This window comes from Ctenopharyngodon idella, chromosome 10 (assembly GCF_019924925.1).
Source record: "Ctenopharyngodon idella isolate HZGC_01 chromosome 10, HZGC01, whole genome shotgun sequence".
In the NCBI taxonomy this organism is placed as follows: domain Eukaryota; kingdom Metazoa; phylum Chordata; class Actinopteri; order Cypriniformes; family Xenocyprididae; genus Ctenopharyngodon; species Ctenopharyngodon idella.
Window position 1 is genome coordinate 19,861,261 of NC_067229.1, and position 27,958 is coordinate 19,889,218.

At 37.6% G+C, this 27,958-nt stretch overlaps 3 protein-coding genes across 5 annotated transcripts in view; all 3 read right to left on the minus strand.

Annotated features, from left to right (window-relative positions):
• ptk7a (protein tyrosine kinase 7a) overlaps nt 1-706 on the minus strand; it is a 37,539-nt gene extending 36,833 nt beyond the window's left edge. Inside the window, exon 1 of one of the 2 annotated variants that reach the window (XM_051910409.1) lies at nt 302-706. In XM_051910409.1, the coding sequence (XP_051766369.1) occupies nt 302-383 (82 nt within the window). In that variant the 5' untranslated portion in view covers nt 384-706. The remainder of the gene's footprint in view (nt 1-301) is intronic. The other variant, XM_051910410.1, reaches the window with a different exon arrangement.
• Nucleotides 707-4,197: 3,491 nt separating this feature from the next.
• On the minus strand, nt 4,198-15,273 carry soul4 (heme-binding protein soul4). Of its 2 annotated transcripts, none has more exons than XM_051910675.1 (6): nt 15,140-15,273; nt 10,204-10,416; nt 9,981-10,072; nt 6,428-6,569; nt 5,515-5,698; nt 4,198-5,409 (listed from the first exon to the last, which is right to left on the minus strand). In XM_051910675.1, exons 2-6 carry the CDS (start codon nt 10,361-10,363, stop codon nt 5,235-5,237), a joined length of 753 nt encoding a protein of 250 aa, XP_051766635.1. In that variant the 5' UTR covers nt 10,364-10,416; nt 15,140-15,273; the 3' UTR covers nt 4,198-5,234. The 2 variants fall into 2 exon arrangements, with proteins under 2 accessions (XP_051766635.1, XP_051766634.1); XM_051910674.1 differs by lacking the exon at nt 15,140-15,273 and adding an exon at nt 11,858-12,000.
• A 2,987-nt stretch (nt 15,274-18,260) lies between these two features.
• klc4 (kinesin light chain 4) overlaps nt 18,261-27,958 on the minus strand; it is a 49,390-nt gene continuing 39,692 nt past the window's right edge. Inside the window, exons 14-16 of the mRNA XM_051910034.1 lie at nt 24,366-24,484; nt 21,761-21,824; nt 18,261-20,995 (exon numbers count right to left, since the gene is read on the minus strand). Of these exons, the coding sequence (XP_051765994.1) occupies nt 20,912-20,995; nt 21,761-21,824; nt 24,366-24,484 (267 nt within the window). The 3' untranslated portion in view covers nt 18,261-20,911. The remainder of the gene's footprint in view (nt 20,996-21,760; nt 21,825-24,365; nt 24,485-27,958) is intronic.

Genomic DNA, 27,958 nt, shown 5'->3' on the forward strand with positions numbered 1-27,958 from the left:
AAGCACGAGCGTTATTTAGTTCAGTGGATAACATATTGGAACGTTTTTCTAAGCTTTGAAATATTTGCATTAGCAACTGGAAAGTATGTGTAAAACTCACGTCAAACTACAATAAATCCAGATTAAATCCAGATCCAAGTCTCAACGGAACTAAACTTAATGCACATCTACGTCTAAAAACTATTAAGACATTCGGAAAAGAAGTGAAGTTCTGAACCATACAAAACTACAACATGTAACGTTACTGTGTAACAAAAACGCACGCAAGGAAACGCTCATGGAGGGATTGATGCTTTCTTACCTTCACTGATCAGAGCAAACGCTAGGAAAACAGCCTCGGTGTTTGTAAGTTTGCATTCGCGTCTTCTCGTCCATAAACCCATGGTTGAAGTCGATAAACCCGACGGGTATAAATTAAAGGCTCAAAAGTGTATGTATATTGAAATTCTGCGATTGTGGGTTGTTGTATAAACGCTAAAATCCAGTTTCTTGTTCTTCCTTAAAGCGAGTCTTTCAGGAGCTCTTTAGGAACTCTTTAGTTTGGAGCTGTGGGTTTGGCTAGACGTGTCAAGCGCTCCATGCTGAATTCACCAAAAATCTCCTCGAAATGGAGACAAAGAGCCCCTCTAACCGTGTGTTTGAGCCAGTGCTGGGGGTTTGTATGAGAGCAGGAGTCGTGTTTCTCTCTCCAGTGGGCGTGGATGGGTGGGTGGGCTTTACCGGGCTGGAGGAAGGTAAGTGGAGACCAGTAACACCAGTGGTTTTAAGTTAGTTTCACTCGGTTCAAAAGATATCTTTTATAATGTCTTATATTCAACATTACTTAAAATAGCTGCATAAGTAACACAGTTGTTTAAAAGGATTGCAACTGGTCTGGAATAACATTTGTTCTTCACCATGACTGCCCTCTATTGGCAAATGCATTGGTTTCCACTGGCAGCAGCAGACGTGCACTCTCAGCCTCACATGCACACGCAGCTCTCGGTGACGTCATGTGCACTCTCTAATTGAACTGAAAATAAGTTGCATTCAGATCCCATTGGGCAGCCTATATTGACAGATTAGAGGAAAGCGTGATTTTGCCCCATAAATATTTTATTCCCAACAAGACCAAGGAAGTCCAATCTTGCACAAAATATGCCCTGTAAATTTGACAGTATCTAAATATGTAACTGTGCTTCTTTTGTTGATTACATAGGCCTACTTTTGATAGCTGTGTGGTAAAACTAAAATCGCTTCTTTTACAAGAAGAATAATGCAACTTATTTATTATTGTATTAATCAAAGAAACAGAAATGATAATGTACAAACACCTTCAGGAGAACATTAAAGAGCATCATCAGAAACAGAAATGTTCACATGCAACAAACAAGAGGAAAAAACATACACAGAAAGGTTAAACAAGCGAAACAAACAAATAATTTAATAAAATAAATGAAAATTAATTAAATTATATATAATTTAAAAACAGTAATAAAAAACAATAAGCAGAGGAAAGCAAACTAAACCTTATCAATAGAATCATTACAAAAATTCTCATATTGTTTCAAGAATCTGTCACATTTTTTATTACTAGTTAAACAAAAAGATTTGAGAAGTGAGTCTATGTCAATAAAAAAATGTGGGAGAGTAGGATGTGAGCCTGAAAACTTTTGTTTATGGGTAAAAAATTGACCAAAAAAAATTTTTTTTGATACACCTGTCAATGGCCAGTGACATAAGAAATTTTACCGGCCATGAAACCAAAATTTTAGATACCAGTAAAAATTCACAATTCTCCATTCAAATTTTGATACCACAGCAAAACTAACCTAACTAATATAAATTTAAAACATTATTAAAGACAAGTAACAGTAGTTTTCAGAGACACAAAATAAAGTAATCAAATGTAAAATAACACTGCATAGCCTTCACTGTATAAAATAGCATAATCTTTATTAAAGTTACAAAAGTTATTCAGTCAAGAGCTATGAGTGATTTTCTGCAGCAGAAATAGGCTATTAAGCTGCTGCCACTTTAAGACCTAATACACGGATCTAATATACAGATACATTGTCCTTCTTTAATGTTTACGTTCATTTAAGCCATAACCGACTATGCTACAATGTGACTATGTATTAGGATACTCGCAGAGACAGGATTTTGTTAACATAACATTAGTGTGAATTTGTCCGTTAAAGTGCAAGAAGACGTGAAAGAGAGCTCAATTCAGTATTTGCACGCTGTTTGAGGTGAGTAGCAAATTGAGTTCCCTTTCATGTTGAGCTTGAATATTTAAATTGGCAAGGCTTAAACTTTCGTGATGATGCAGCGCTGGCCCATCAACTGTCCCGTGTGTCGTTCAAGTTTGTTCACGTTCAAGTTCTCACAGCATTGCATTGTTAGAATTCATAAAAATGTTACCAGCCAACTGGCGATAGACGCCGTTTCATATACTCGCCAACGCCAATTTTACTCACATTTGGCGCTTGGCGAGTGTTAATTTTAGGCCCTGCAATTAAATATACTCAAACAATACACAAACAGACTAATTCATAGTTTGATAAATAAATAATAATAATAATTAAAATGATTTTAACAATAACTGATTAGAGAAACACAAACATTTTTGCATGATACACAAGGTTTGTAGGTGCGTTCATGCCATAGCGTAATTACTGGTAATTATTAGATTTCAACTTGTAAAAAGTGTCCCTGTCCTCGTAAAGCTCGTAATTACAACTTGTAAGCTGGGGAATTTTCTGAGATTTCCTACTTGTACCACATGACCACTGTACCACCTGACTGCTGCAGATTCATTTGGGCATTGATAGTGTTGCCATAGAAAAACACATAATTCCAATTCCGAGTCCAACGGCGTGAACAGCCGAACAGCTCAGAGTAGAACATCACGTGTTTTCATCTCTAATTTATGGTAATTATGACATGTTGTGAATGCAGCATGTGTATGCACCACATATTACGTAATCACATTGGAAAGGTCACACGTGGCATAGGCGGAAGTACTGCGGTGAAATACTCCATCTCATTTTCTCTTTCAGCTTCAAAATCATCTGACATTGTTGTTTTACCTTTTTTTGTAAAGGGCATTTGACTTAGTCTTTGCACATCTGCTTTGTAAACACTTGCTTGGTACTTTTGCCTACATCACGTGTGACCTTTCCAACGTGGTTACATAATGTGCGCCACATTGCAGAGCTAGTGCAAGATGAGCATTTGTGGTTAAAAAATATATAATTTTTTCTTTAGAAAATGACCAATCGTTTCGCTAGATAATAATGTTATTCCTCAGTTGGGATCATGTAGAGCCCTTTGAAGCTGGATTGAAACTGCAATTTGGACGTTCAACCCGTTGTACCCCAGTGAAGTCCTCTATATGGAGAAAAAATCTTGGAATGTTGTCCTCAAAAACCTTAATTTCTTTTTGACTGAAGAAAGACATAAACATCTTGGATGACATGGAAATTATCAGGAAATTTTAATTCTGAAGTGAACTAATCCTTTAAGCATATGTCTTCGTCAGGTAATATGTGGAAATGTAAAGATAGTACGGAGCAGAGGGTGCCGTTGCCCTCTCGAGCTCAACAGCGCCCCACATTTTCCCAAGTGTAAATCTGTGGTGAAAAATGGAAATGCAGTGTGCCATATTGAGAGCCGAGTGGAGTAGCGTACCAAGTTGAAGTATAAATAACTTAGTTTAAACATGCTTATCACACATTTGGCCTTTTAGTGCAACACCTCCACAACAACAATTAAACACACCATTTATTGTTTTTTATTTGAATACATTTATTCAACTTTTCAAAAGCAAGCTATTGTTAATATGCCCAGTGCTCTCTATAAATAAAATTTATTAGTATTATAACTGACTTGAGATGGGAGAGTGCAAGTTTTAAAATACTTTGACAAGGCAAAATCCATAATAGTACCACCTAAGCCATTAATGTTACAAAAGCAAGGAATCATGTTAAAGAATGTCAAAACAGTGCTTTAAAGAGTTAAAAAGATAATAAACACGTTGCACATACATGTTTCACATACGTTTGTACAACATAACATAAAACACAACAACGAAATACATTTATAAGTGAATGCAGTTACATCTTTGAGACCAAATAGTAATCGGATACAATACTGCTGCAAAGGGACATATTTTGCAAAACCAAGGTGTAGCCAACCCACGCATGTCACCTTAGATCTAATCATGTGGTTCCATTTATTTGATGAAGAAAAAGTGGTGTTTAGATATATTACACTTGTAGACCTTAAGAAAAGAGATTAACAAGCATACCCGTAAAAAACACAATGCCATACTATTATCCATCTTGTAGCAAATGACTGATTTTAACTGCAATACACTACTAATATCAAAGAAAGCAACAATTTGATTGGCCCATAAAATAAAAATGTAGAAGATTGCGTTTTAGTGCTCCGACCGATGATTGTCTGGTAAATGGTTTGAGGGTCTGTTACACAAAGTACAAAAAAAAAAAAAAAAAAAAAAAAAAAAAAAAAAAAAGGTATTTTACAATAGTCTTCCAACACAATTTAAATTTAAATGACTACTTAAAATTACAATAATTCAAACTATATGATAAGTATTGAAACTCAATACCCAGCTGCAAATACATACTTTTGAAACTGAGCAATATATATTGCAAACAAGAAGTTACAAAAGCCATTATTGAGGGATTTACGGTTCACAGTTTAGTTGTGCATGGTATGGTATTCGAGTCACTGCAGACAACGCCAATTTAGTTCACTATTTAAAACTTAGAAATGCTATTTTCTGGGATAAAATAAACAGAAACTGAAAATGAAAGTAAATTCAAGTACTGTAAAACATTTAAATCAAGCAGAAAACAGCAGAAGCGTAATGAATCGTCTTCAACCCATTATTACAAATGTTTCTTTGTATTATTCAAGTTAAAAATAATGCCAGGGTGAAGTTTCACCCACTGATATCTCTTAGCAATTCCATGTGTTGATCCTGAAATCAACAGCAGGCTATATACAGTGATAATGTATGTGTATAATCTATATTTGTTATATCTATTGTGTAATAAACTGCAGTTTCTTTACTCGATGATTAAAAACAAATGTTTTCTGCATCACACTCACAACAATACAAAAGGATAAAAGGTTTTTTTTGATTGTGACTAGCTCCACACCTTCATTATGAGACATTCAGCAACTCAAAACATCTCTACTGGCTTAAATGTGCTCTGAAATGTTCACGGACCACGGCGAATGAACCAGATCTCATTCCTACGTTGGGGCACGCCAGGATTCTCGTAAACGGCTACCATGTAGCGGTCCCGGAGAACATCCCCTGAGTTGCCCAAAAGCTCCCAAAGCATGCTGATCTGACGAGAGATGGTCTCCTCTGTTGTGGTCCCGTAAAACACCCTAGAACGAAAGAAACTTTGAACTATAATCATTCTAGTATGTGCATACAGGTCTAAAGACCTGCTAATGAAAAAGAGGGTCTTGTTTGGGAGGTTGGTCGAGTACCTGGTTATGACTCGGATCGTGTCCCGGTCAACAATGCTGATATCAGGATCGGTTGGTTCGGGCGGTCTGGCCTGGAACTCAGCAGGCAGATAATATGCCGTCAACACATCCTTCATGAAGTTAGTGCCATCATCTGCCATCGTGATCTCATTCACAACAGGCACCGACATGCCAAGGTACCGTCCTGGAGACAAGGAGCCTAAACTGAGCAAATTGGGCTAAACAACGTAGGACTGCATGTTTTGTACAAAGCAATCATATTGCGATTGTTTTAACAAAAATTGCAACTGCATCTTCGCATTCTATAGGAGTGGTCACATTAGAACCAAACTCGGACCTCTTTCAGCTGAGACAACAGTGAACTGAGGGGAAAAAAAAAACAAAAAACAAAAAAAAAAAACTTTACATTCACACTGAATCTAGACTCAAATCTGTTTTTGATCCACTTTAGTGATTTTGATTGAGTCAATTATACAGCCTAAAGGTGCAGTCATATTTGCATAATTTCAGCGAAAATGTGAGGGCAAAAAAAGTCGGTGAAACTCAAACAGAAGTCACTTTTTGGTTTTAAAAAGTCACTTTTTGGTTTCACCGAGCTTTCTGTCTGTTGCAAAATCTGCGTATGGATCATCTTTCACCCTCAAGCTACACACAAAATACACGGATCCTAGTGTATATGTAAAAAGTGAAGTATACTTTGGGCTTTAATGTGACTAGTTTCTCTTCTTAAGCCAAACACATGTATTAACCACACCCGTGACTAATTACTACCGTGACTAAAACTACCAACCCAGAATAGTTTCATGCGGCCCCTCAAGTGTTAAAACTTTATTTATTTTGATTTTCTGCACTTTCTGGCTATATCCTTCAGAAAAACTGAGCTGGAGATGTTGGTGTGTATGTGTGTGTTCACCTGTTGAATTCTCCTTGCAGATGAAGCGCATGAGCTTCATAAATGCATTGGAGATGCTTTGCTCATACAACATGTCTGCTTTTCTGACACATGCCCATTTTCCTGGAGGATACACTCTCTCCTCGTACAACACCTCGCCAAGCTGCAACACATTGAAGTTCATCAACACAATTTCACTTACATCTTTTTATGTAGAAATTATTAAATGACAAACAAACATGTAAATGATTCTTGAGTACTAGGAAAAGCAAGCTTATATTTTTGCACTTCTGAGCCTACACTACCCTTCAAAAGCTTGAGGTCGGGATATTATATATAATATATATATATATATATATATATTTTTTTTTTTAAATTGAAAGACTCACCACAGACTCACTATTTGATCAAAGTACAGTAAAAACAGTCATACTGTGAAATAGTATTACAATTAAAAGTAGTGCTTACCATTTGAATTTTTTTAAAATGTAATATTCAAAAAAGCTATTTTAAAATACATTTATGTAATATTTTAATTTATTCCTGTGATCAAAGCTGAATTTTCAGCATCATTACTTCAGTCTTCAGTGTCACATGATCCTTGTGAAGTCATTCTAATATGATGATTTGCTGCTCAAGAAACATTTCTGATTATTATCAATGTTAAAAACCAAATGTGCCGCTTTATATTTTTGTGGAAAACGAAATACATTTTTTTTCCAGGATGCTTTGATGAATAGAAAGTTCACAAGAACAGCATTTGAAATAAATCTTTGTAACATTTTAAGTGTCTTTGTCACTTTTTAATCAATTTAATGCATCCTTGCTAAATAAAGCTATTAATTTCCTTTAAAAAACATGTAACTTTACAATAAGGTCACATTAATTAACATAAGTCAATGCATTGACAAACAATGAGCAATATATTTGTTACAGTATGTATTAATCTCGGCTAGCGTTAGTTAATAAAAATACAACTGATCATTGATAGTTCATTTTATTAAAAAATATTAAATAATATTAACAGGTACAATTTTTGATTTTAATAATGTATTTGTAAATGTTGAATTAACAATAACAGATTAATAAATGCTTTAGAACTATTTTTCATTGTTAGTTCATATTAACTAATGTTAACAAATGAAACACTGTAAAGTGTTACAAAATAAATAAATAAATAAATAAATAAATAAATAAATAAATCAATCATACTGACCCCAGACTTTTGAATGGTAGTCTATGTATCAAGTAATAATTTTGTATTAATCTGTTAAACATATTTATTTACATTTTAGTGCAACCTACTGCTTGTTTGGGTTTTTTTAGGGCCCGAGCACCAATGGTGTGAGGACCCTATTGTAATTGCTCAGTCAATTATTCTTCTTCTCCGAAATGAATCACGTTTTTGAGGGCCTAAACATGCTTGAAAACTCATGAAACTTTGCACACGCGTCAGAAGTGGTGAAAATTTACGTCTGATATGAGTTTCAGAATTAGGTGGGCCAAAATGGCTCGATAGCACCACCTACAAAATTTCAATTAAGCGCCCTTCGCGCTACGTTTCACGTACAGGTATGAAATTCGGTAGACACGTGTAACAGCCCAATACCTACAAAAAAGCCCCGAGGTGCAAAATGTGTAAACCCAGACGTTGTACTTTAACGAACTCCTCCTAGAGCTTTAATCAGATCAACATCATATTTGGTCAGTCTAATCTAAAGGCCTTTGTGACGTTAAATTGCGAAGATCTTGAGTTTTCGCTAAAGGGCGTGTCCGTGGCGGTCTGACAAAGTTTGATGTTTTGCCATGAAACAGGAAGTTGTTGTAACTAGGGCATACAATGTCAGATCGGCCCCAAACTTCACATGTTTTATTAGAGTCCTGGCCTGAACACATCTACATGGCAATATTCAGTTACAGTCATAGCGCCACCTGCGGGCAACAGGAAATTACATGTTTTACACTGTGATTAACTCCTCATAGTGATTTAACCAAAACTACATGGTCAGTCTAATCTTAAGGCCGTAGTAATGTTAAATTGCGAAGATCTTGAGTTTTCATTGGAGGGCGTGTCCGTGGCGGCCTGACAAAGTCTGATGTTTCGCCATGAAAGAGGAAGCTGTTGTAACTCAGGCATACAATGTCCGATCTGCCCCAAACTTCACATGTGTGATAAGAGTCCTGGTCTAAAGACATCTATATGCCAATATTCAGTTAGTCATAGCGCCGCCTGCTGGCAACAGGAAATGGCATGCTTTACACTGTAATTCACTCCCAGAAACATTTTCATATGCAACAAAGTACCAAACATACTAGAAACATGTTAAATCATGCAACACTTGGCTAAGTGCTAATGTATGCGAATAATGCCACGAAACAGGAAGTTGTTGTAACTCAGACATACAATGTCCGATCTGCTCCAAACATCACATGTTTGATAATCGTCCTGGCCTGAAGACATCTACATGGCAGTATTCAGTTACAGACAAAGCGCCACCTGTTGGCAGCAGGAAGTGGGGCACTTTGAAATGACTTTGCCATAATTCTCCTTTATTTATGTATTATTTATTTATTTACTATGTATTATGTATTTATTAACTACGCCCACTGTTCACTGTTTTCCTTCGGCCAACGGGTGGCGGTAAGCCCGGGTGCGAGGGCCCTTTCATTACTGCTTGCAGCTTTAATTGTTTTTGTTTTTGTGGGTCAATATATCGGCATTTTCAGATAGTAAAACTAAGTGCACCGTCATGTCAAATACGGATTATAAATATTGATAAATCCATAATTCACTTTGAACAAGAATTATTTTAGAATCCAAGATGGCTGACAATTGATTTCAGCTGTTGACAGCTGATTGTGTTAAAAATATATTTTGCATATCACACATGTATTTATTAAAATAACCTCTTCTTTCTGTCAGAACAAAGTATTATTGTTTCTTTTAATGATTTCTGTTTTTTTATTTATTTATTTATTTTTATTGAGTATTGGTTTTACAGGTAGTGAGTGTTAAGGCCCATTCACACTAAGAGCGATAACTGTAAAGATAACTATAAAGATAACTATATTAGCAAATGATATTGTTCTGTTTATTCTACACATGCACTGCAGTTTTGCTGTCTGCCGCTTTAAATGCTCGAGCTCTTTAAAGCAGGATGGATTCTGATTGGCTGTCAGTGTTTTTACCGTTTATCAGCTGGAAAAAAAAAAATCATTCTGTAAGTGATTCCAATGATATTGTTCCTCTGTGTCGTTATGGTTATAGTGGTGGTGTGAACTCTGCTATTCTTTTACATTTAGAATGATTTTTAGAACTATACATTTATCATTATAGTTATCATCCTTGGTGTAAACGGACCTTTAATGTCATAATTCTAATAAAATACAGAAAAAATAAAATGAAAATTGTACAATTATGTTGAAACATTTTAGTGATCATCTCTAATTCATTTCAAAGTGGAAATGTTGCTATTTTCCTAACCTACAATTGTAGGACATATTTTGGCCCATGCTTCAAGAACCAGTGATGTACAAACTAACCTGACTGCGAACAGAAAATGGCTGGATTTACCTTCTCATGTCTGGAGATGGTGACAAAAGGCACTTGCTCTCGTTCTGAGGTCTGGTTCCTCCTCGTCATCTCCTCAATGGGTCCTCTCATCTCTATACAAAACCCAAAGTGAACTATATTAGATTCTCTTATGATTTCACAAAAGAAAACTGGTCTCAGATCGTTTCTTCCCCTACTCAGTTTCCATGGAAATGTCTTGTGGGCTGTCGACAGTGTGTTGTACCTCTTGGAACAGAAACATGATGTGTCCTTCCTACGGCCTGCCAATGGGCGTACATTCTGTCCTGCTCCTCATCATCCATTGGTTCAGAGCTGTCTGTGATGTCATCATCCAACTGCTCATCATCCAGTCCGTCAAGATCCTCAATAGAGATCAGAGCCATTGCCCAAAGTGGCACAGTGAGTGACTGCGAATCAGGAGGTGAATCAGGAAGCTCTTAAGCCAGAAAACAAACACTCAATTAACAGTCAATTATTTAAATGAACAACAGTTTAGTACTTTACACTAACAAATTCTCTCATATAAAGCGTATGTAGCGGTTTTCAATATTAAATCATCAATCTGCCAGTCTTGACTGGTTCTTGGTGCCCAATCCAGGCCTGGTGACTTGGCCTGGATGTAGGACGCTCAGCAAAAATGCAATGTACAAAAACAGTTCTTGAACAAATGCATGTGGTGATACACACAGATCTTTCCATCCACGAAATTATGCATCCCTTAATGTCCTTTAAAGCAAGACTATGTAAACAAAAAAAAAAACAGCCACTGTGTCCAAAAGTGGCAATTATGGGATAACAGACACAGCAATGCATCATGTTCTATAAGATCATGTTTGTAGCGTGATCCAGGGGATTAAAACGTATATATTTCAGACTTATTGGAGTAATTTACTCCACTTTAATCCCCTGGATCACGCTATAACTTTATTAATTATTAATTTACTATTAATAGTAAATATGTAAAGTTGCATAAAATGGAAATACTCAATAAAGTAGGCTAACTACGTTAACTTCAGATGTGTAATGGTTGGATTATACAACTGATAATATAAAACATATATAGGCTAAGACAATACAACGTGCGTAAGATGTGATAGATTCTATTGTCCAGTTGGCATTTTCACCCCAAAATGGCTGAAGCGCCACCTAGTGGCTGTTACTCAAAAAGCATCAGAGTTTCGCCTCTTGGGTTATATGCTCTTTGGTGGGGGGTAATTGAGAATGAATGGGGGAAAGTCACGTGAGAGGAGGCAATGCCTCCATTGCGCTATGATCGTTTACGATTGGACATGATTGGTTCGTGCGATAAATCCTGCATCTTGTTTTCGTGTGCATTCTCGTCGAATCAGCCTGAATGAAGACAGTGATGGCGTTAATGGGAAGACTAATTAAAAAGTAAGTAAACAACTGTCACTTAGATATCACCGCTTTATTTCATGTCAAAATCAAACTCGAATTGGCCTGAAAACATGATGACTGCGGGGGTTTTTAGTGAGCAATCAGCGTGGTGAAATTAAAGGTACATCTTTGTGTCTGTGAGTGAGTGAACAGTGTGTACAAGCTTGATGACTGCTGAAAATAAATTGACTATTAAAAAGAAAAGCTGAATAATAGTTTATAAATAATATATATTGTTTAAATTGTTGCTGCCTTTAGTTATTATTCTTCAATGTAACCACTATTAAAGGTAGGGTGGGCAATTTGTTTTATAATTACTTTTTGCTGTACAGGTTGAAACTTTCTTCACATCCTGATAGCAAACAATAATAGAAGTGGTGTAAACATTAAAACATGTACATATTGTATATCTTCTGTGGAAGTCTCAGGACCAAAAAAAATGTTTATCCAATCATTGCATTTGGTGCGAATGCAACTACCTGTCAACATATGTATTTCCATAACTCTGACAGATATCTCACGTCATCAGCGAATTCCGTAAGGCTATGCAGAGTTGTACACAGGCAGTCACCGGGCATTGTAAACAAACAGCAGCCGCATTTTACAGTTCCTCCTGAATCAAAACAACAAGTTTATTCTGCGTTCACACCATGTCGTAACCGGAATTATGAGATGGCAACCCGTGACTTTCGATTATTTTTTCGATTAATCGGATAAAAATCCTAATTTTATTTATTTTTATTTTATTGACAAAAAACACACTATTGCACATCCTGCCCAACATACTTCAAACAAATGTGCCAATTGAATGCTATGAAAACATACAGTGCTTAGTTTATTAGACTACCTGTCATAATAAACAGAGAACAAAGACATTTTAGGAATCTATCAAAAACACGGTACTACCATTTATTAGGAAAATAACAAACCGAAACAACTAAATAGTTTCTAGATTAAAAAAAAAAAAAAAAAAAAAAACTTAACAGTCTCTGTTCTTATTGACTAATTGGGCATCTGAAAAAAACAACAACTATAAAGTGTTTTACTTTTTTCTGCCTTTCTTTTAAAACAGTAAAATCAAAAATTCATGGATAACAATAATTATATTTCTAGCTTTAGAAATACTGCTGTAACTAAAGAGCTTACACATACTGGTAGATTAACCATTACAGAAACATGAAAAATGATTTTAGTAAGCACCAATACTGATAGTTTAGGCTGCCCTGACCTGTGGCACAAACCATACATTGGGTATCAGATGTCTAATAACTTTAAGCACTGTATATGTGAATATATTTTAAATCTCTACTCTACATTAAAAATGAAGATGGTAATAAAGATAATAAAGAAAAACACACTCCGTGTTAACCAACAGGCAAGATAAATGTTTTTGGGTCTTCCGTGCACGATGGGAAGACCCAACTAATCGATAATGAGAATCGTTGTCGATGATTTTCATTATCGATTTTATCGAATAGTTGTTGCAGCCCTAATGCGTTTCTATGTCAACATTATTAATGCCGAAATGAATCTGCAGCAGTCAGGTGGTAGAAGTCTGAGCTCTGTAAGTTGTTTACATTCATTATTATTGTAACGTTATGTGCTTTGAGACATGAGGTAATTTAATGCCGTATTTCATCTTGTGATGCTTTGCAGAATCTGCTGTGTACATGTCTTCTGAAGGAGGCGTGGCTTTGTAGAGCGCTCTTAAGGGAGAGTGGGATCTCATGCTTTCAAAGCTTGCTTGCTATTGCTAGCCACTCTGAAATTGCCTACCCTACCTTTAAGCTTCTGACAACTCTTTCAGTCTTTAAAAAAAAAAAAAAAAAAAAAAAAACATTGAAGTTTGAGTTAGAATAGTTCAAGCGTGCAGTTCTATAACACTGTGAAAGCAGACGAGTGGATGAACTTTTTTTTTTTCTTAGAATTGCGAGTTTATATCCCCCAGTGCTGCCTTTTTTCTTTCTGAATTCTGAACTTATATCTCTTTTAATATAAGACAACACTGCAAAAACAGTTTCTGTCAAGCTGTTATATTCTGTTATATATTTATTGTCCTACATTACCAATTTTTCTGATGCATGTCCTTAATTCAATTTCATATGTTAATATTAATTCAGTGTTTATAATGCTAATACTTGAACTTCAAAGAATTTTAACCCAAACTGACTGGGTTTCTAGAGAGCAAAGGTTTTGTGAAAAAAGTGGAAGACTTAAACACAAAGTCTGTAAAATAAACTGTTAAAAGGATTTGATGATCACTAGTGATAGTATTTTATTCTGTGTTGTCATCGTTCAGGTTGGATTTTAGCTTTAATGTACGTTTTTTTTATAACAAAGCAGCTGATATTGCCATAGAAACTAGTGGACTGCAAGTCGCTTTCACCCAAAATGGCGGAAACGCAGGGCTGCTGCTGGGCGCTGGTGTTGCAATGGAACGTTCTATTGAGTTTCGCTTCTTGTCGGTGTATATTATTTGCCCCCACTAAACCCACCGCACGCTTTGGGGGCTCTGCTTTGTTTCTATGAGCTGAAGGGAGGCACGGCTCCCCGCTGTAACTTCACCTGCAGGTGTCGCTGTTTAACAGTGTTTCTTTAGAAAAACAAGTGACTTTCACACTTTTTAAATGTCAAATTTTGTAACATTTGTAACATGTTGTTTTATTTTTGTAATATCGATTATTTTCTCATTAATTTTTTTTTGAGGAGGCACTGCCTCCTTTGCCTCCTCGGAGGAAACGCCCCTGGTTTACAGCCTACTTTTAGCTTTTTAAAATCTCACATATCTCAGGAAAAAAAAAGTCTGAGATGTTAACTCAAAATTGCGAGTTATAAACTCAGAATTGTGAGAAATAAGTTGCAATTGCCTTTTTAATTTCGTGGTGGAAACAAGCTTCAATGGGAAACTTTAAACTAACGATATAACAAAAATGCAAATATCCATGAAAATGTGTCTACTAAAATCAACTTACAACAACATCTGCATAGACATAGAAAATTTAAATAATACTTTATATAACAATAGAAAGTTATTGTCTTGTGGACTTTTTATCATCTAAAAAGCATTTCCATACTGTTGGCATGAAGCATATTAATGATCAGTGATAGCACTTTAAGGAAGCGCCAACTAGGTTCCTATTGTTTTGACCCAATAATATGCATTCAGTGTGCTTGTTCTGCTCTCTAAGGATCAGAAATATATTTCACTGAACCCACACTGGTGTATTGGTGCATTAGCATAGCATGTTTTAATAAAAACATTAGCAATCTCAAAGTTTAAACGATTGACAATCAGAAAGCATAAATACGAAATCGACAGCAAGGCTCCTCGAAAGCTTCCTGATATGATTCAGATTTTTCACATTAATGCACAAAGCCATCGGGACAAACGGCGGTGCTAACGTTTCATTGTATTTTCTTCATATAAGTTAAACATAAATAATGTGAAAGGATTAGCGAATAAATGAGACTGATGTGCAACAGCGCGTGACTGCAGAAGGACGACAGACTGGTCAAGCAACAACGGGTTTACACGCGACCTTCCCCATACAATTATTGAATGCACTTTATTATACATGTTTAGAGCCCAGCTTGACCAGTAGGCGGAAATATAGAACATATTTGAAAAATCTGAAATAAATGACGCCCAGTGCAAATATTACACACGTCAAACAATTACTATACATCAAACCGATCGTTTGTGCTGTAACCTAATATTTAACGCAACATATTATAATGATAATAAAGAATGACCTACTTACCCAGCAGACACAACAAACGCACGACTGCTTAAAGCACTGGGGATTTTATAGCGTCTCACTGCGCATGCGCGGAGGAGTGTCCTATTATTCTCCGCTCCACATGTTTGCAAACACCATTTTAGTGTTTGTATTGAGAGCTTCTGTAGGCTACGCTACATCTTCTCTTTAGGAATAGCACGCATACAGTGTCCCCAGGGTTGTTCTGCATTACAAAACTAGCCCAATGACCACAAATATCAAAAATCTAAATATGCCATTCCCATCCCTAAAATATATATTTTACAGTCAATGTTAATTAAAATGACATTAAGCAAATTAAATAAAATAAACAGCTTAAGGTCTCTCTACCAGTGGCCCTACTTCACAAAACCTAACATCTAGCAGTTTTATTGGTAGAATATAAAATATTTTAATACAAGAATTTCAGTGTAGCCTATATAATTTATGCACTGTAAAACCTTTTACCCACGGGGGGGAAAAATCAGCCTGCGGCAACAGTTTAGAAGTACCTTAGCCCAATTCCGCAGGAAAACAATGGACTTGGCGAGTGTCCCAACTTCCTTACATTTGTGTTTAAAATAGTTGTTGTGACAAAAGATCACACAATCTCTGTGCCAGCACTAAACTGAAAAAAACGTTGAAGGAGCGGCCCCCACTTTTTAGCCAATTGGAAACACTCTCTACCTGTCAAACATGTGAGTTTGTGATTTCTGACATTGGGTTGGTTGACATGTAGGCAGGATTTTAGAGAGAGGGGTGTGTGGCTGATGCAGGGATGACGTAATTTTGTAGGCCAAAGCCCACTGTGTGTCCCAATTCGCATACTTATGCACTATGCTGTTTTTTATATAGTGAAGGTGCAACTTTTTGAGCAATGCTGCCAAGCAATTTTGCCAAGCGATGCTGCTTGGGCACTTTCCCATTGAGAATGGGAAACAAATTTATATCTGGATACTTCCGATCCAAATTTGTTCTCAATGGGAAAGTGCCCAAGCAACATCGCTAGGCAAATTTGCCCCGTTTATCATCACCTTGAGTAGTGTGTTCACACTGAAAATTTGAAAAAGAAAAAGTGTGCTTTAAATACCCAAATGATGCACTTAAAGTCACCATAAAATCAAAATTGACAATTCTTGCTTTATGTAATATTGCAGTATTTATTATAAATCCGTGCACATCATATATATATTTTTTTTATTCACATGCCTCGTAATCTCGAATCAAAATAACTTCCTCTTCCTCTCTCACCTCTTCTCTGATGATGTGTTTACTAGGTCAAGGGCGGGGCAAGCTATCACTCACACGAGATCCACTAATAGCAATCAATTCTCCATGGACAAAATCACCCTACATTCATTCTTGTTCCAGACGCCGTTTCACTAGGATATACGTCACAATAGGGAAGAAAAGACTGTTGCAACTTTCATTTCATGCCGGCATTAATTAACCAAAAAACTCTACACTTCGGTCACAGCTTTAAAGGGTTATTTCACCCAAAAATGAAATTTCTGTGATTAATTACTCGCCCTCATGTCATCCCAAACCCGTAAGATTAAGATATTTTTGATGAAATCCGACGGTATCTGATCCACGCATAGGCAGCAACGACATTGCACATTTGAGGTCCAGAGATCTACTAAAGACATTGTTAAAACCATCGACGTGACTGGAGTGGATCAACCTTAATATTATGAAGCGACAAGAATACTTTTTGTGCGCAAACCCCCCCCAAAATAACAACTTTATTCAACAAATTTGTCTGTGCTCTGTCATACTGCTACGCTATTTTCGTTGCAGAGCTTCAGGTGTTTTTGTCTGAACGCGGGCTCAGCATTGGCCGGCTCCTGCGTCAGCATCACACGCATACGTCGTGCTGCTCACGTGACCAGAGCTGGCCAATACTGAGCCGCCGTTCGGATGTAAACACTGCAGCTCTGCAATGAAAATAGCGTAGCAGTATGACAGAGGACAGACGAATTTGTTGAATAATTTTGAACCACTGCAGTCACGTCGATGGTTTTAACAACGTCTTTAGTACCTTTCTGGACCTCAAAAGGTGCAATGTCGTTGCTGCCGCGTGGATCAGATACCCTCGGATTTCATCAAAGATATCTTAATTTGTGTTCCGAAGACAAATGAAGGTCTTACGGGTTTGGGACGACATGAGGGTGAGTACTTAATGACAGAAATTTCATTTTTGGGTGAACTAACCCTTTAATTATGTAGTGGAGAGGGAGGGGCAATTAGACTCTGATGTTGAATGACAAAATAACCATATAAAATTCATACTCTACACCTGGGATGTCAAACCAAAGTCCCTTTCAGGCAAGTCATTTCACTCGGCAGCCATCTTTGAAACACCTCTCAGGCAGCTATTTTAATCATGCAAGTACAGCTCCTATCCCTTTGAATGGGGAAACATCAAATTCTCCAAAGCTGTTCACCAAGCTTACGATCAAATTTCATATTTTAAATCATCAATGAAATCTGACAACAACTGTCTCATAAATCTGGTTTCTTATGCTCAAATAGCATTAAAAAAAGCTTTCAGGCTCGAAAGCTGGAGCTTCTAATGGCAGCTGCTGTGACGCAATGACTTCCAAATGGCAGCTGGCTCTTTTATTTAGAAGGCGGGACTTATTCTGCCATATTGGGTGTTGCACTTTCTCCCATAATACGAGTGCACCGTCTTTGCATATCTAAAGTCTTTGGTCAAACAGGGCCACTGTCCTGCAGAGTTGGACTCCAACCCTAATTAAACACACCCAATACAACTAATCAAGGTCTAGAAACTTCCAGCAGTTTGACACATGTGGACTACACGGTTGAGTACATAGTGCATAGTATTTGTGCATAGTGTGTAGTGCGTTATTTGGTCACAACTCTGGAAACGAGTTAGCATTTTAGCACATCCGGATCCATTGTCCTGAAGCAATGTGATTCTCATGCTCTCTCTCTCTCTCTCTCTCTCTCTCTCTCTCTCTCTTTTAAACAGGAGCATTCACACTTATTATTACTTATTTCTGTCTTAGTAAAAGTCAGATATTTACAGTAACAAGGATATTTTCAATAATCTGAGGAAAATCAAGCATTGACATAACAAAATGAAAAGCATGTTGCATGATTTCACTAAAACTTTTTTATTTCAATTAAACCAAATCAGACAGTCGAAGCATCAAGATTTTGCCCAGCAATTGACTCTCAAATCAAATTTAGATGTTTATACCAACAAATCTCAGCAGCCAGAGCCCTGAGAAGTCCGTGGACACTGGAGCATGAAATGATTGGAAATTTTAGACAGGATAACCAAGTCGTCTTTAACAATGAAACTGGCTGTTCAATAACACATGTGAACTGTAAAGCTCGCACATGGTTTTTGTAGTACAAATAACAAACCAATAAAAGTATGTTCCATATATTCAAATTCCATATATACAGATTCCATATATATTCAAAATTTGATTTGCAATTTAAATTTGAAAAAATGACAAGGTGTTGGCTTTTGAAACTTGCACAGTAAAAAAAAACAATACGTTACACAGGCAGTTACAGACACAGAGGCACTACCTATAAATTAGGACATATTCATAACATAATGAATGAGCAACTGAAGTAAATGACTGACATGCATGACTGATGAATCAGGTCAGGAGGAACATAACACCTCTATGGCGCTCTGTTTGAACAATGCTCGTGCACTGGGTTTCTTTTAGGGTTTTTTGTCATGGGAGGTCAAATTTCACTGCTAAATATGTGTCAAAGGATATTGAATACCTGAGAGAATGAGCCAGGTGGATTTCTGGTCTTTCCCACTAGGGTTAAAATCACTCATTACATAATTCAAAACTGTACACAAAGCCTCCCATATAGCAGCCATTACACTCCAGTGTTTTCAGCATAAAATATTACATTTTGCAAGTAATATTTAGGCAGTTGTTATAGATTTTAAGAAAGTTTAAAGGGTTAGTTCACCCAAAAAATTACAATTCTGTCATCATTTACTCAGCTTCATCTAGGGCTGAGTGGTGTTATGATATATATCGTGGAAATAATATAAAGTGCCTATCGATTATGGAAGGTTGCATGGAACTGTGACACAATTCTGACTTTTTTCTTGCATTTATGAATTTATATCTCACAGTTAAAAGAAAAATTTAATTGTGGGATATTGTTGTTGTTATGTCCCGTCAGCTCGGATTCGAATCTTGGTGACTTGATAGACTAAAGAATTAAAAAGGATTCGGTTTTTTGCTAGTCTGATGAGAGCCTCCACGGTTCATCCTGTTGTCTTTGTAATCGGAGATCCATCTCATTGGTGGTCTTCCTCTGCACCTTGTACCCTCGATCTTTCCAATCATGATATCCTTTTCCAGTAATCAAAATTGTAATTGCGAGAAAAAAGTCAGAATTGTGGGATTTACACTCGTAATTGCAAGGAAAAAAGTTTGAATCACGAGATGTAAACTTGTAATTGTGAAAAGTCAAAATTGTGATATAAACTCACAACTGTGAGAAAAAACAGTCCGAATTGTAAGATTTAAACTCATAATTGCAAGAAAAAAGTCAGAATTGTGAGATATAAGCTTGCAGTTGCGAGAAAAAAGTCAGAATGTGATGTAAACTCGTAATTGTGAGAAAAAGACAGAATTGTGATATAAACTCACAACTGCAAGAAAAAGTCAGAATTGTAAGATGTAAACTCATATTAAACCCAATTAATTGTGAGTAAAAACAGTCTGAATTGTAAGATTTAAACTCATAATTGCAAGAAAAAAGTCAGAATTGTGATCGTTCCCTTGATTTATAAACCATGCGCACAATTTACTAATTCGTTCCCTCGATTTGCTAAATCGTGTTCACGATTTAGGAATTAGTAAATCGTGTGCATGGTTTATAAATCGAGGGAACGAATTAGTAAAGCGTGCGCACGGTTTATCCTATTTTTTTCCTGCATGTCATGTGCGGAGCTCCGTAGAATTGTGAGATAAACTCGTAATTGTGAGAAAAAGTCAGAATTTTGATATAAACTCGCAATTGCAAGAAAAAGTCAGAATGGCGAGATGTAAACTCGCAATTGCGAGAAAAAAGTACGAATTGTGAGATATAACATCATTCTTTACCAAAAATCATTCTATATTTAATTCATACAGTCTATGCAATGTTTTATTTTTACATTTCATTATTCAATTTCTGTAGTATTTTGTACCTGAATACTAGATAGAGCTACCTGAACAACTTAAAGTACTGTTTATTTCATTTGTGTCTTTGTCACAATGCTAAAAGGCACCATATAAGTAGTGCTTACGACTCGTACAATATACTCTTATTCCACACAAGCTACCGCATATTCAGTAGATTTTGGAGCAGCAGCAGAGGGAAAGATTATCAATTAACTTCTTCACCCTCAGAGAAGACATGCAATTTGGTCTATACAGTATGACTTCAGTGCTCAAGTTGTATAGGCTACTTTTATGGAGCTTTTTTTTTATTGTTTTTGGAGTTTGGCAGCACCCATCTCTATTCACTTATACTGTATGGAAAAGAGCTGTGTGAACATAGTTAAATTTGTGGTTCACATGAGAGTGAGTACATGATGAGTTTCATTTAAGGATGAACTATTCCTTGAAGAAAGTGAAACATGCATGATATATGTGAGTGTGTGAGAGAATGCAAAATGAAAAGCCAAAAACGTTCATGATTAAAAGCACATGAACCAAAGCTTCCAACTTATACAAATCTAGTGAGAAATGGGTCAGAGAACATATGTATTTTTCATTGGTCTGTGCTTTTGTACAGCTCCACTGTGCTTGAGCTCAGAGGTCTGCTGTTTCTCAGTGTCCTCACTGCCCCCGAACCCTGTGGCGAGACAACCAACAAATCAATATTACTTAATCTCCTTTAAAACAAATCGAATTAATTCCAGAGCTCACACATCTATCCAGCCTGATCTCACAGGAAAATGTAACTATGTTACAAGGCAATTTCGTATGAATTCGTAAAATGTGAATTATGCAAATACGAATGATTATTAGCAAATAAGTAAGCATGAAGGTCAACCCCAAAACGTACCCATCCCTGGGGCATAAGCAGATTGAACAAATTCATACGAATTAGCCACCAATTCACCAAAATGCAAATTAGTTATGAATTTCCATGGGATTGTGTTGATCTCAAATGATGAAATGATCTCAGAATGTTCTGGCAAGGTTATCTTAAAGTTATTAATAAACATTCTTCCAGTAACACTAACAAAACGGTCATTCAGAGTTATCTGGTTTTTAATAATGTTCTAAAAACGTAAGCACAAAACCATTATTCATATACGTTCATTTAGTATTTTTTCTGAAACGTTTTAGTAATGTTTTTTAAATGTTTCTACTTGTTTCAGAACGTTCAGAGAACATTCAAAAGTAATGTTCCCATTGTGTTTGAAGAATGATAAAATAGAATGTTTCCTTAACGTTCACATAACCAAGAAAAAGCCTTTTTAAAACATTTTAAAAAATTGATGTTTTGAACATTCAGAAAACATTCAGAAATAACGTTTCTTAATAGGAACGTTAGCAAAACATTCCTAGAACATATTTTATATTACCTGGGAACCTCCCTAAATGATCTCACCTGAAAAGAGTCGTCATCATCTCCATTACTGTTCAGGTAACCGAGGGACGCAGCTCTCTTCATACTGTGTGGGATGAAAAATAATTTAGTCATTGCATTTAACCCTTAACCCCTTACCATGCAACCCCCAGTCTGGCAAGTGGGGCATAAATGACACACCCAAAATTAAATGGTTGCTGTTCATAAATCATTCTGGATAGACACATAATCAGGAGTTTAAAGTTCAAGAGTTTTCAGTTCTACAAGTTCAATAACAGTTGTTATTAATATGAAGATATATAATCTCAAACATAAAAAAACAAAAATAAAAGTATTAAGAATATAATTTTCAAATATATAAAAAATATTATGTAAATATTATATAACAACTTATAACCACAATTAAGGTGAATCCACAAGTGTGGTCATGTTTTATTTAAAATTTGAGGATGATATCTCTAAAACTATGCATTTTATTGAACAGTTTCTAAGACCATGTCATGTGTATTTTTAGAGAAGGCCAATAAAAATGCTAATAAAATGATTTATGGCCCCTATAACTCCCCTGCCCTCTAACGTCTGCTACGGAGAACTGCCGCATTCACGATTCTATTGTTCTCTCTCAACGAATATTAGCACCTCTGCTGGTATGAGATAATCTAATAATCTTCATTATTCTTTTATCATTATACTTTTGTTTTTATTCAGCCTTCATTATTAGCCCATCCACGCCACTTTCATCACAGAATTGTTAAAACACCTATTACCTGAAGTCTTTCTAAAAAAAAAAAAAAAAAAACATATTCTTGGGACCTTATGTGAATTGAGCCCTTATGTGTAGATATAGATACAGCAGGTGCATTAGAGCTACATAACACAATTTAAAAGATTAATATTACGCTTTTACTCAAAACTCACTTTAAACCACCATCGAGTGTTTGTAATAACTTCCGATTGCGATCTAATATGGATTTTGTTCATATAATGTTGTTGAAATATGTTATATTTAGCATTTTATATGGAGCTAATTGCTACACCTGCTTAGCATGCATACTGTAAACATTCTTTATTCATATGAAAATATCTCAAATCGCATGAAAATCACACAAATCATATACTATCATAATCGTGTGTTTATTCTCTTCATTCCTAACGTGTAGAAACTTTTCTTTGGCTTTGTTTTTCACGCTGTAAAGGAAGAAGTTTACACAGGACGTGGTCATGCAGAAGGCAGGAATTATTCCATGTAAGATGATTGACAGCCCTAGATGGAATCAGCACTCACTGAGTCATAACTCACACACAAAACCCCGTGTTACGGTTTAACTGGTTACTGTGTTAAGATGTGACCTTACTCCATGTGAAGGATCGGCCGCAGATTCGTCAATTCCGAAAGCCTGTGTAATATGTTCATTACAATTAAACCTTTGCATTACATGATGCTGGTTTTATTATAAAGATTAAAAAACAAGGGATTTCATTACTTGTAATGGCAAAAGTTTGTTTAACAAAAATGCTCAAAAAATCATAATTGTTGCAGGACTCGAACTGCGTCAAAAAACTTTACATTGCATGGCCATGACTTATTATCACATTTCCACAAGTTAATATGACATTCCCACAAATTAATATCTCATGGCCACGACAAATAATCACGTTCTACGAGTTAATATGTTGTGGCCACAACAAAACTAAGTGAACCGAACATGTCCCTCCCGGCTACGGTAAATAATGAAACAAAGAAGACTTCTGAATGATTTGTACATCAATAACCTCATACATTCTGTCGCTATGTAATAGCTCATCGAGATAAGACACTTTAGCATTAAGTTGACTGCTTTTTTTTGATGCAATTCAAGCCTCGTAACAAGTAATTTATTGTCATTTTTGTTAACAAACTTTTACCATTACAAGTAATGAAATCCCTTTTTTAATCTTTTCAATAATACCAGTATCATGTAGTGCAAAATTTAATTGTAAAGGAAGTATTGCACAGGCTTTCAGAATTGATGAATCTGCGGCCAAACTTTCACATGTGGCCTAAGGTCAACATGGTAACTTAACACAGTAAAAGTTAAATTGTAACACCGGAACAAAGCAGACAGACATCGCTCTGTACCCTGTTTTAACTCTTCAGATTGCATAATTCAGTGCGAAATAAAAAGAAATGATATTCTGTATGAAGAAATATTTTGCAAACGTGAGAATAAATCAATATTTCTCCAAATATGCGCACTTTTGGACTAAAAGCCCTAATGGACACTGTTCAGAGGAGCTGTGTGAACGCAAATAAACCGCAGCAGAGGTGACTGAATATGAGTGTGTTTTTATTCTATTCAAAATATCAGTTAACGATTTATTATTTTGCACTCCTGACATAAATTAAGAAATTACTGTCACTGCAACCAAGTTTTATCATAAACAGTGGTCAATTATCGAAACTGGAGCCTTTAATCTTTCTAAAGATACTCAGTTTGTTCATATGACGTTAAGAATGTGGTTTTAATGTGCAAAGAATGTTAAGCGACTATAATCTGAGTGACGGATTCCGGCTGTAAACATGATGTTTAAAGGTCATCACTGGAACAATATAACATTCATTAATCACTGTATTTGTGTGTCTCACTTTGTGTTGCGAGGTTCAGGTGGCATAGTTCCTTGGATTTTCTTCACCAGCATCTCGCTGCTTCTGCGCAGGACTTCCCTGAGTTTACCGAAAGAGCCGCTTCTCCTGAGAGATCCATCCTGAACACACACACAATGTTATGTTAAATCCTTTGTTATATTTTGTATGAAAACTATGTACATCATATAATTTATTACACAGCATGGAGGTTTTTAAAAAAATTTCATGGAATACTGCAATATTTATTATAAATGATTTATCCGTGCACACGTCATTATTATTTTTTTAAATTCATATGCCTCGTAATATTTAATCAAAATAACTCCCCCTCCCTCTTGCAGTAACATCTCTTCTTTTCTGATGATGTGTTTACTGGTACGAGGGCGGAACAAACTGTCATTCACATGAGATCCACCAATAGCAAACCACACCCATCCAATCAATTCCCCGTGAACAAAATCAAGCCCCCCATACATTTGTTCTTTTGTTGTTGGACAGAAAATGGAATTAATTATGTTGACCACTCTCTAAAACTCACTAGTATCAGTGTAATTTACACAAAGCTAAGATACTATCATGCTGATCCTCACCAATAGATGGCAGTGCAGCGTCTAACACCTTAAAGTCCCTGTGAACCGGAAGTTCCAAACGACTTTTCTCCAGTGTTGTGACGTATTTCCAAGTGAAACGGAATATTTAATAGAGGGTGGGGTTTTACTTTAGCGCTCCTCCTCTCCATCTCTCGCTCATAGCAGACTAACGGTTGAAGGGGAGAGGTTTAAGCGTTTTCAACCCAAGCCGTCGAAACTGATGTCATCAGAGAAAGAACGGCATTCCAGACCGGAATTAACTTTTCAGACTTGATTAAAGATTACCAGGATAAACATTTTTTTTCCTGTGCATTAACTTGAACGGATTAATTGTTCACCACAAGACTAGTAATATGTGCTAATAAAGTAAATAGGGTCAATTTTGATTTCATGATGACTTCAAAGTACAGGAAGAACAGCAACGCTAACATTAGTTAAAGAAATACTGAATGCTCTTAAAGGAGCAGTAAGCAATTTCTGAGAAATATTGAATCTGTCTAAATAGCCACACTTGCAGTTTCTGCACTTGATCACTTGTCTACTTATATGACATATTTCCAGAGTTTGGCCAAAGTGTTCAAGTGGGCATGAAGACCACAAGTGTTTATAAAAAAAAAAAAAAAAAAAATTGTTTACTCAGTGGGTGTCACGGTAGGGTGTTGTAGTATTCAAACGCATAACGAAGGAGATATCTTCAAGAAAGTTTAATGGGGAAATCTGAACAAGGAACAGGGAAAATCACCAGGAACTTAAACTACAAACACCATGAAACAAACAATACAGGACAAAGACTGGACTGAAACTGAAGGCTTAAATACACAGCAAACAAGGGGTTAACGAGACTAAATTAACAAGATACACCTAAACTAAAGACACTAATAAATCAGTAACTATGACAATAAAAGAGTGGCGGGAAAAACTGAGCAAAGGAAGACATGTGACCAAAGAAACAAACTTATACATGAACAGAACAGGGAAACAGATCAAAAGCAAACTAAAACTGTGACAGTACGCCCACTCCCAAAAAGGCGCATCCTCGCGCCGTATAAGATGGTCCAACAGAGGAGAGTGGGCGGGGGCTCGGGAGGAGGGCGTGGAACACAAAAGTCCAAGGGGTGGGAGGGTGGGCACCCTGGAGGCTGACTAAGAGTTTCTTAGGCAAGGATGGGAAGCCTCCAGGGCGGTACCGGTGGTACAGGGATCCAGGCAGGTGCGGGCAGTTCTGGGGCCCAGGGAGGCGCGGGCAGCTCGGGGGGCCATGGCGGCGCGGGCAGCTCGGGGGGCCATGGTGGCGCGGGCAGCTCAGGGACAGCCTCCTTGGCCATAGACAGATAGCCCTCCCGCAAATTTTCTTGGGCGGAGCTACGAGTATCTGGGCTGGAGCGGAACCTGGAGCAGTCCGCTCGTGGGCTGGAGCGGGCTCTGGAGCAGTCCGCTCGTGGGCTGGAGCGGGCTCTGGAGCGGGCTCAGGGGCTGGAGCGGAACCTGGAGTGGCCTCGTGGGCTAGAGCGGGCTCGTGGGCTGGAGCGGGCTCTGGAGCAGTCTGCTCGTGGGCTGGAGCGGGCTCTGGAGCAATCCGCTCGTGGGCTGAAGCGGGCTCTGGAGCGGGCTCGTGGGCTGGAGCGGGCTCGTGGGCTGGAGCGGGCTCGTGGGCTGGAGCGGGCTCGTGGGCTGGAGCGGCCTCAGGGGCTGGAGCGGCCTCAGGGGCTGGAGCGTAACCTGGAGTGGCCTCGCGGGCTGGAGCGGAACCTGCAGCGGGCTCGTGGGCTGGAGCGGACTCTGGAGCGGGCTCGTGGGCTGGAGCGGGCTCTGGAGCAGGCTCTGGAGCGGGCTCGTGGGCTGGAGCGGGCTCTGGAGCGGGCGCGTGGGCTGGAGCGGGCTCGTGGGCTGGAGCGGGCTCGTGGGCTGGAGCGGGCTCTGGAGCGGGCGCGTGGGCTGGAGCGGGCTCTGGAGCGGGCGCGTGGGCTGGAGCGGGCTCTGGAGCGGGCGCGTGGGCTGGAGCGGGCTCTGGAGCCGGCTTGTGGGCTCCATCTTGGGACGAGGCTCATGGATGGTCGCCATCTTGGGACGAGGCTCATGGATGGCGGCCATCTTAATCACTGGACTGAGGACTTGGGGAAGTGCCAGAGGACAGAAATGGATGGATCCATTGGAGGGGTATGTGGAGGGAACCGGCTTAGGGTGAGCTGCCGACGCTATGTGTGTCTTCGATGGAGCTGGATGAGGCAGATACTTTTCTTTAACTTCCTCAACTTCAAAATTAGAACCGTTTAAATAGAGAATAAGATTAATAGACTCGACTAGGGAGAAATAACAAGCAGGTTCGCTATACCGAATGGTATCCCTATCCAGTCCCATACAAAAACACACAATGAGAGAAGCGTCAGGCCAGCTCACCCGATGGGAGAGCTCGAGAAACTCCTCCACATACCTCTCCAAAGAACGACCACTCTGCCTCAGTCCCCACAGGCGGTCCTCAGCCAGGCTCATCTTTTTCTGTTTGGGGTCCTGTATTCTGTCACGGTAGGGTGTTGTAGTATTCAAACGCATGACGAAGGAGATATCTTCAAGAAAATTTAATGGAGAAATCTGAACAGGGAAAATCACCAGGAACTTAAACTACAAACACCATGAAACATAAACAATACAAGACAAAGACTGGACTGAAACTGAAGGCTTAAATACACAGCAAACAAGGGGTTAACGAGACTAAATTAACAAGACACACCTGAACTAAAGACACTAATAAATCAGTAACTATGACAACAAAAGAGTGGTGGAAAAAACTGAACAAAGGAAGACGTGACCAAAGAAAAACAAACACATACATGAACAGAACAGGGAAACAGATCAAAAGCAAACTAAAAACGTGACAGTGGGACACACTTAATCACTGTCTGCTTTTAATGCTTCATTTCCAAACATTTTACAAACCACATATAATCTCTGCAGTCTCTGCACCAATAAAATGTGCACTTTACAAACAAATAATATTAAATTAAT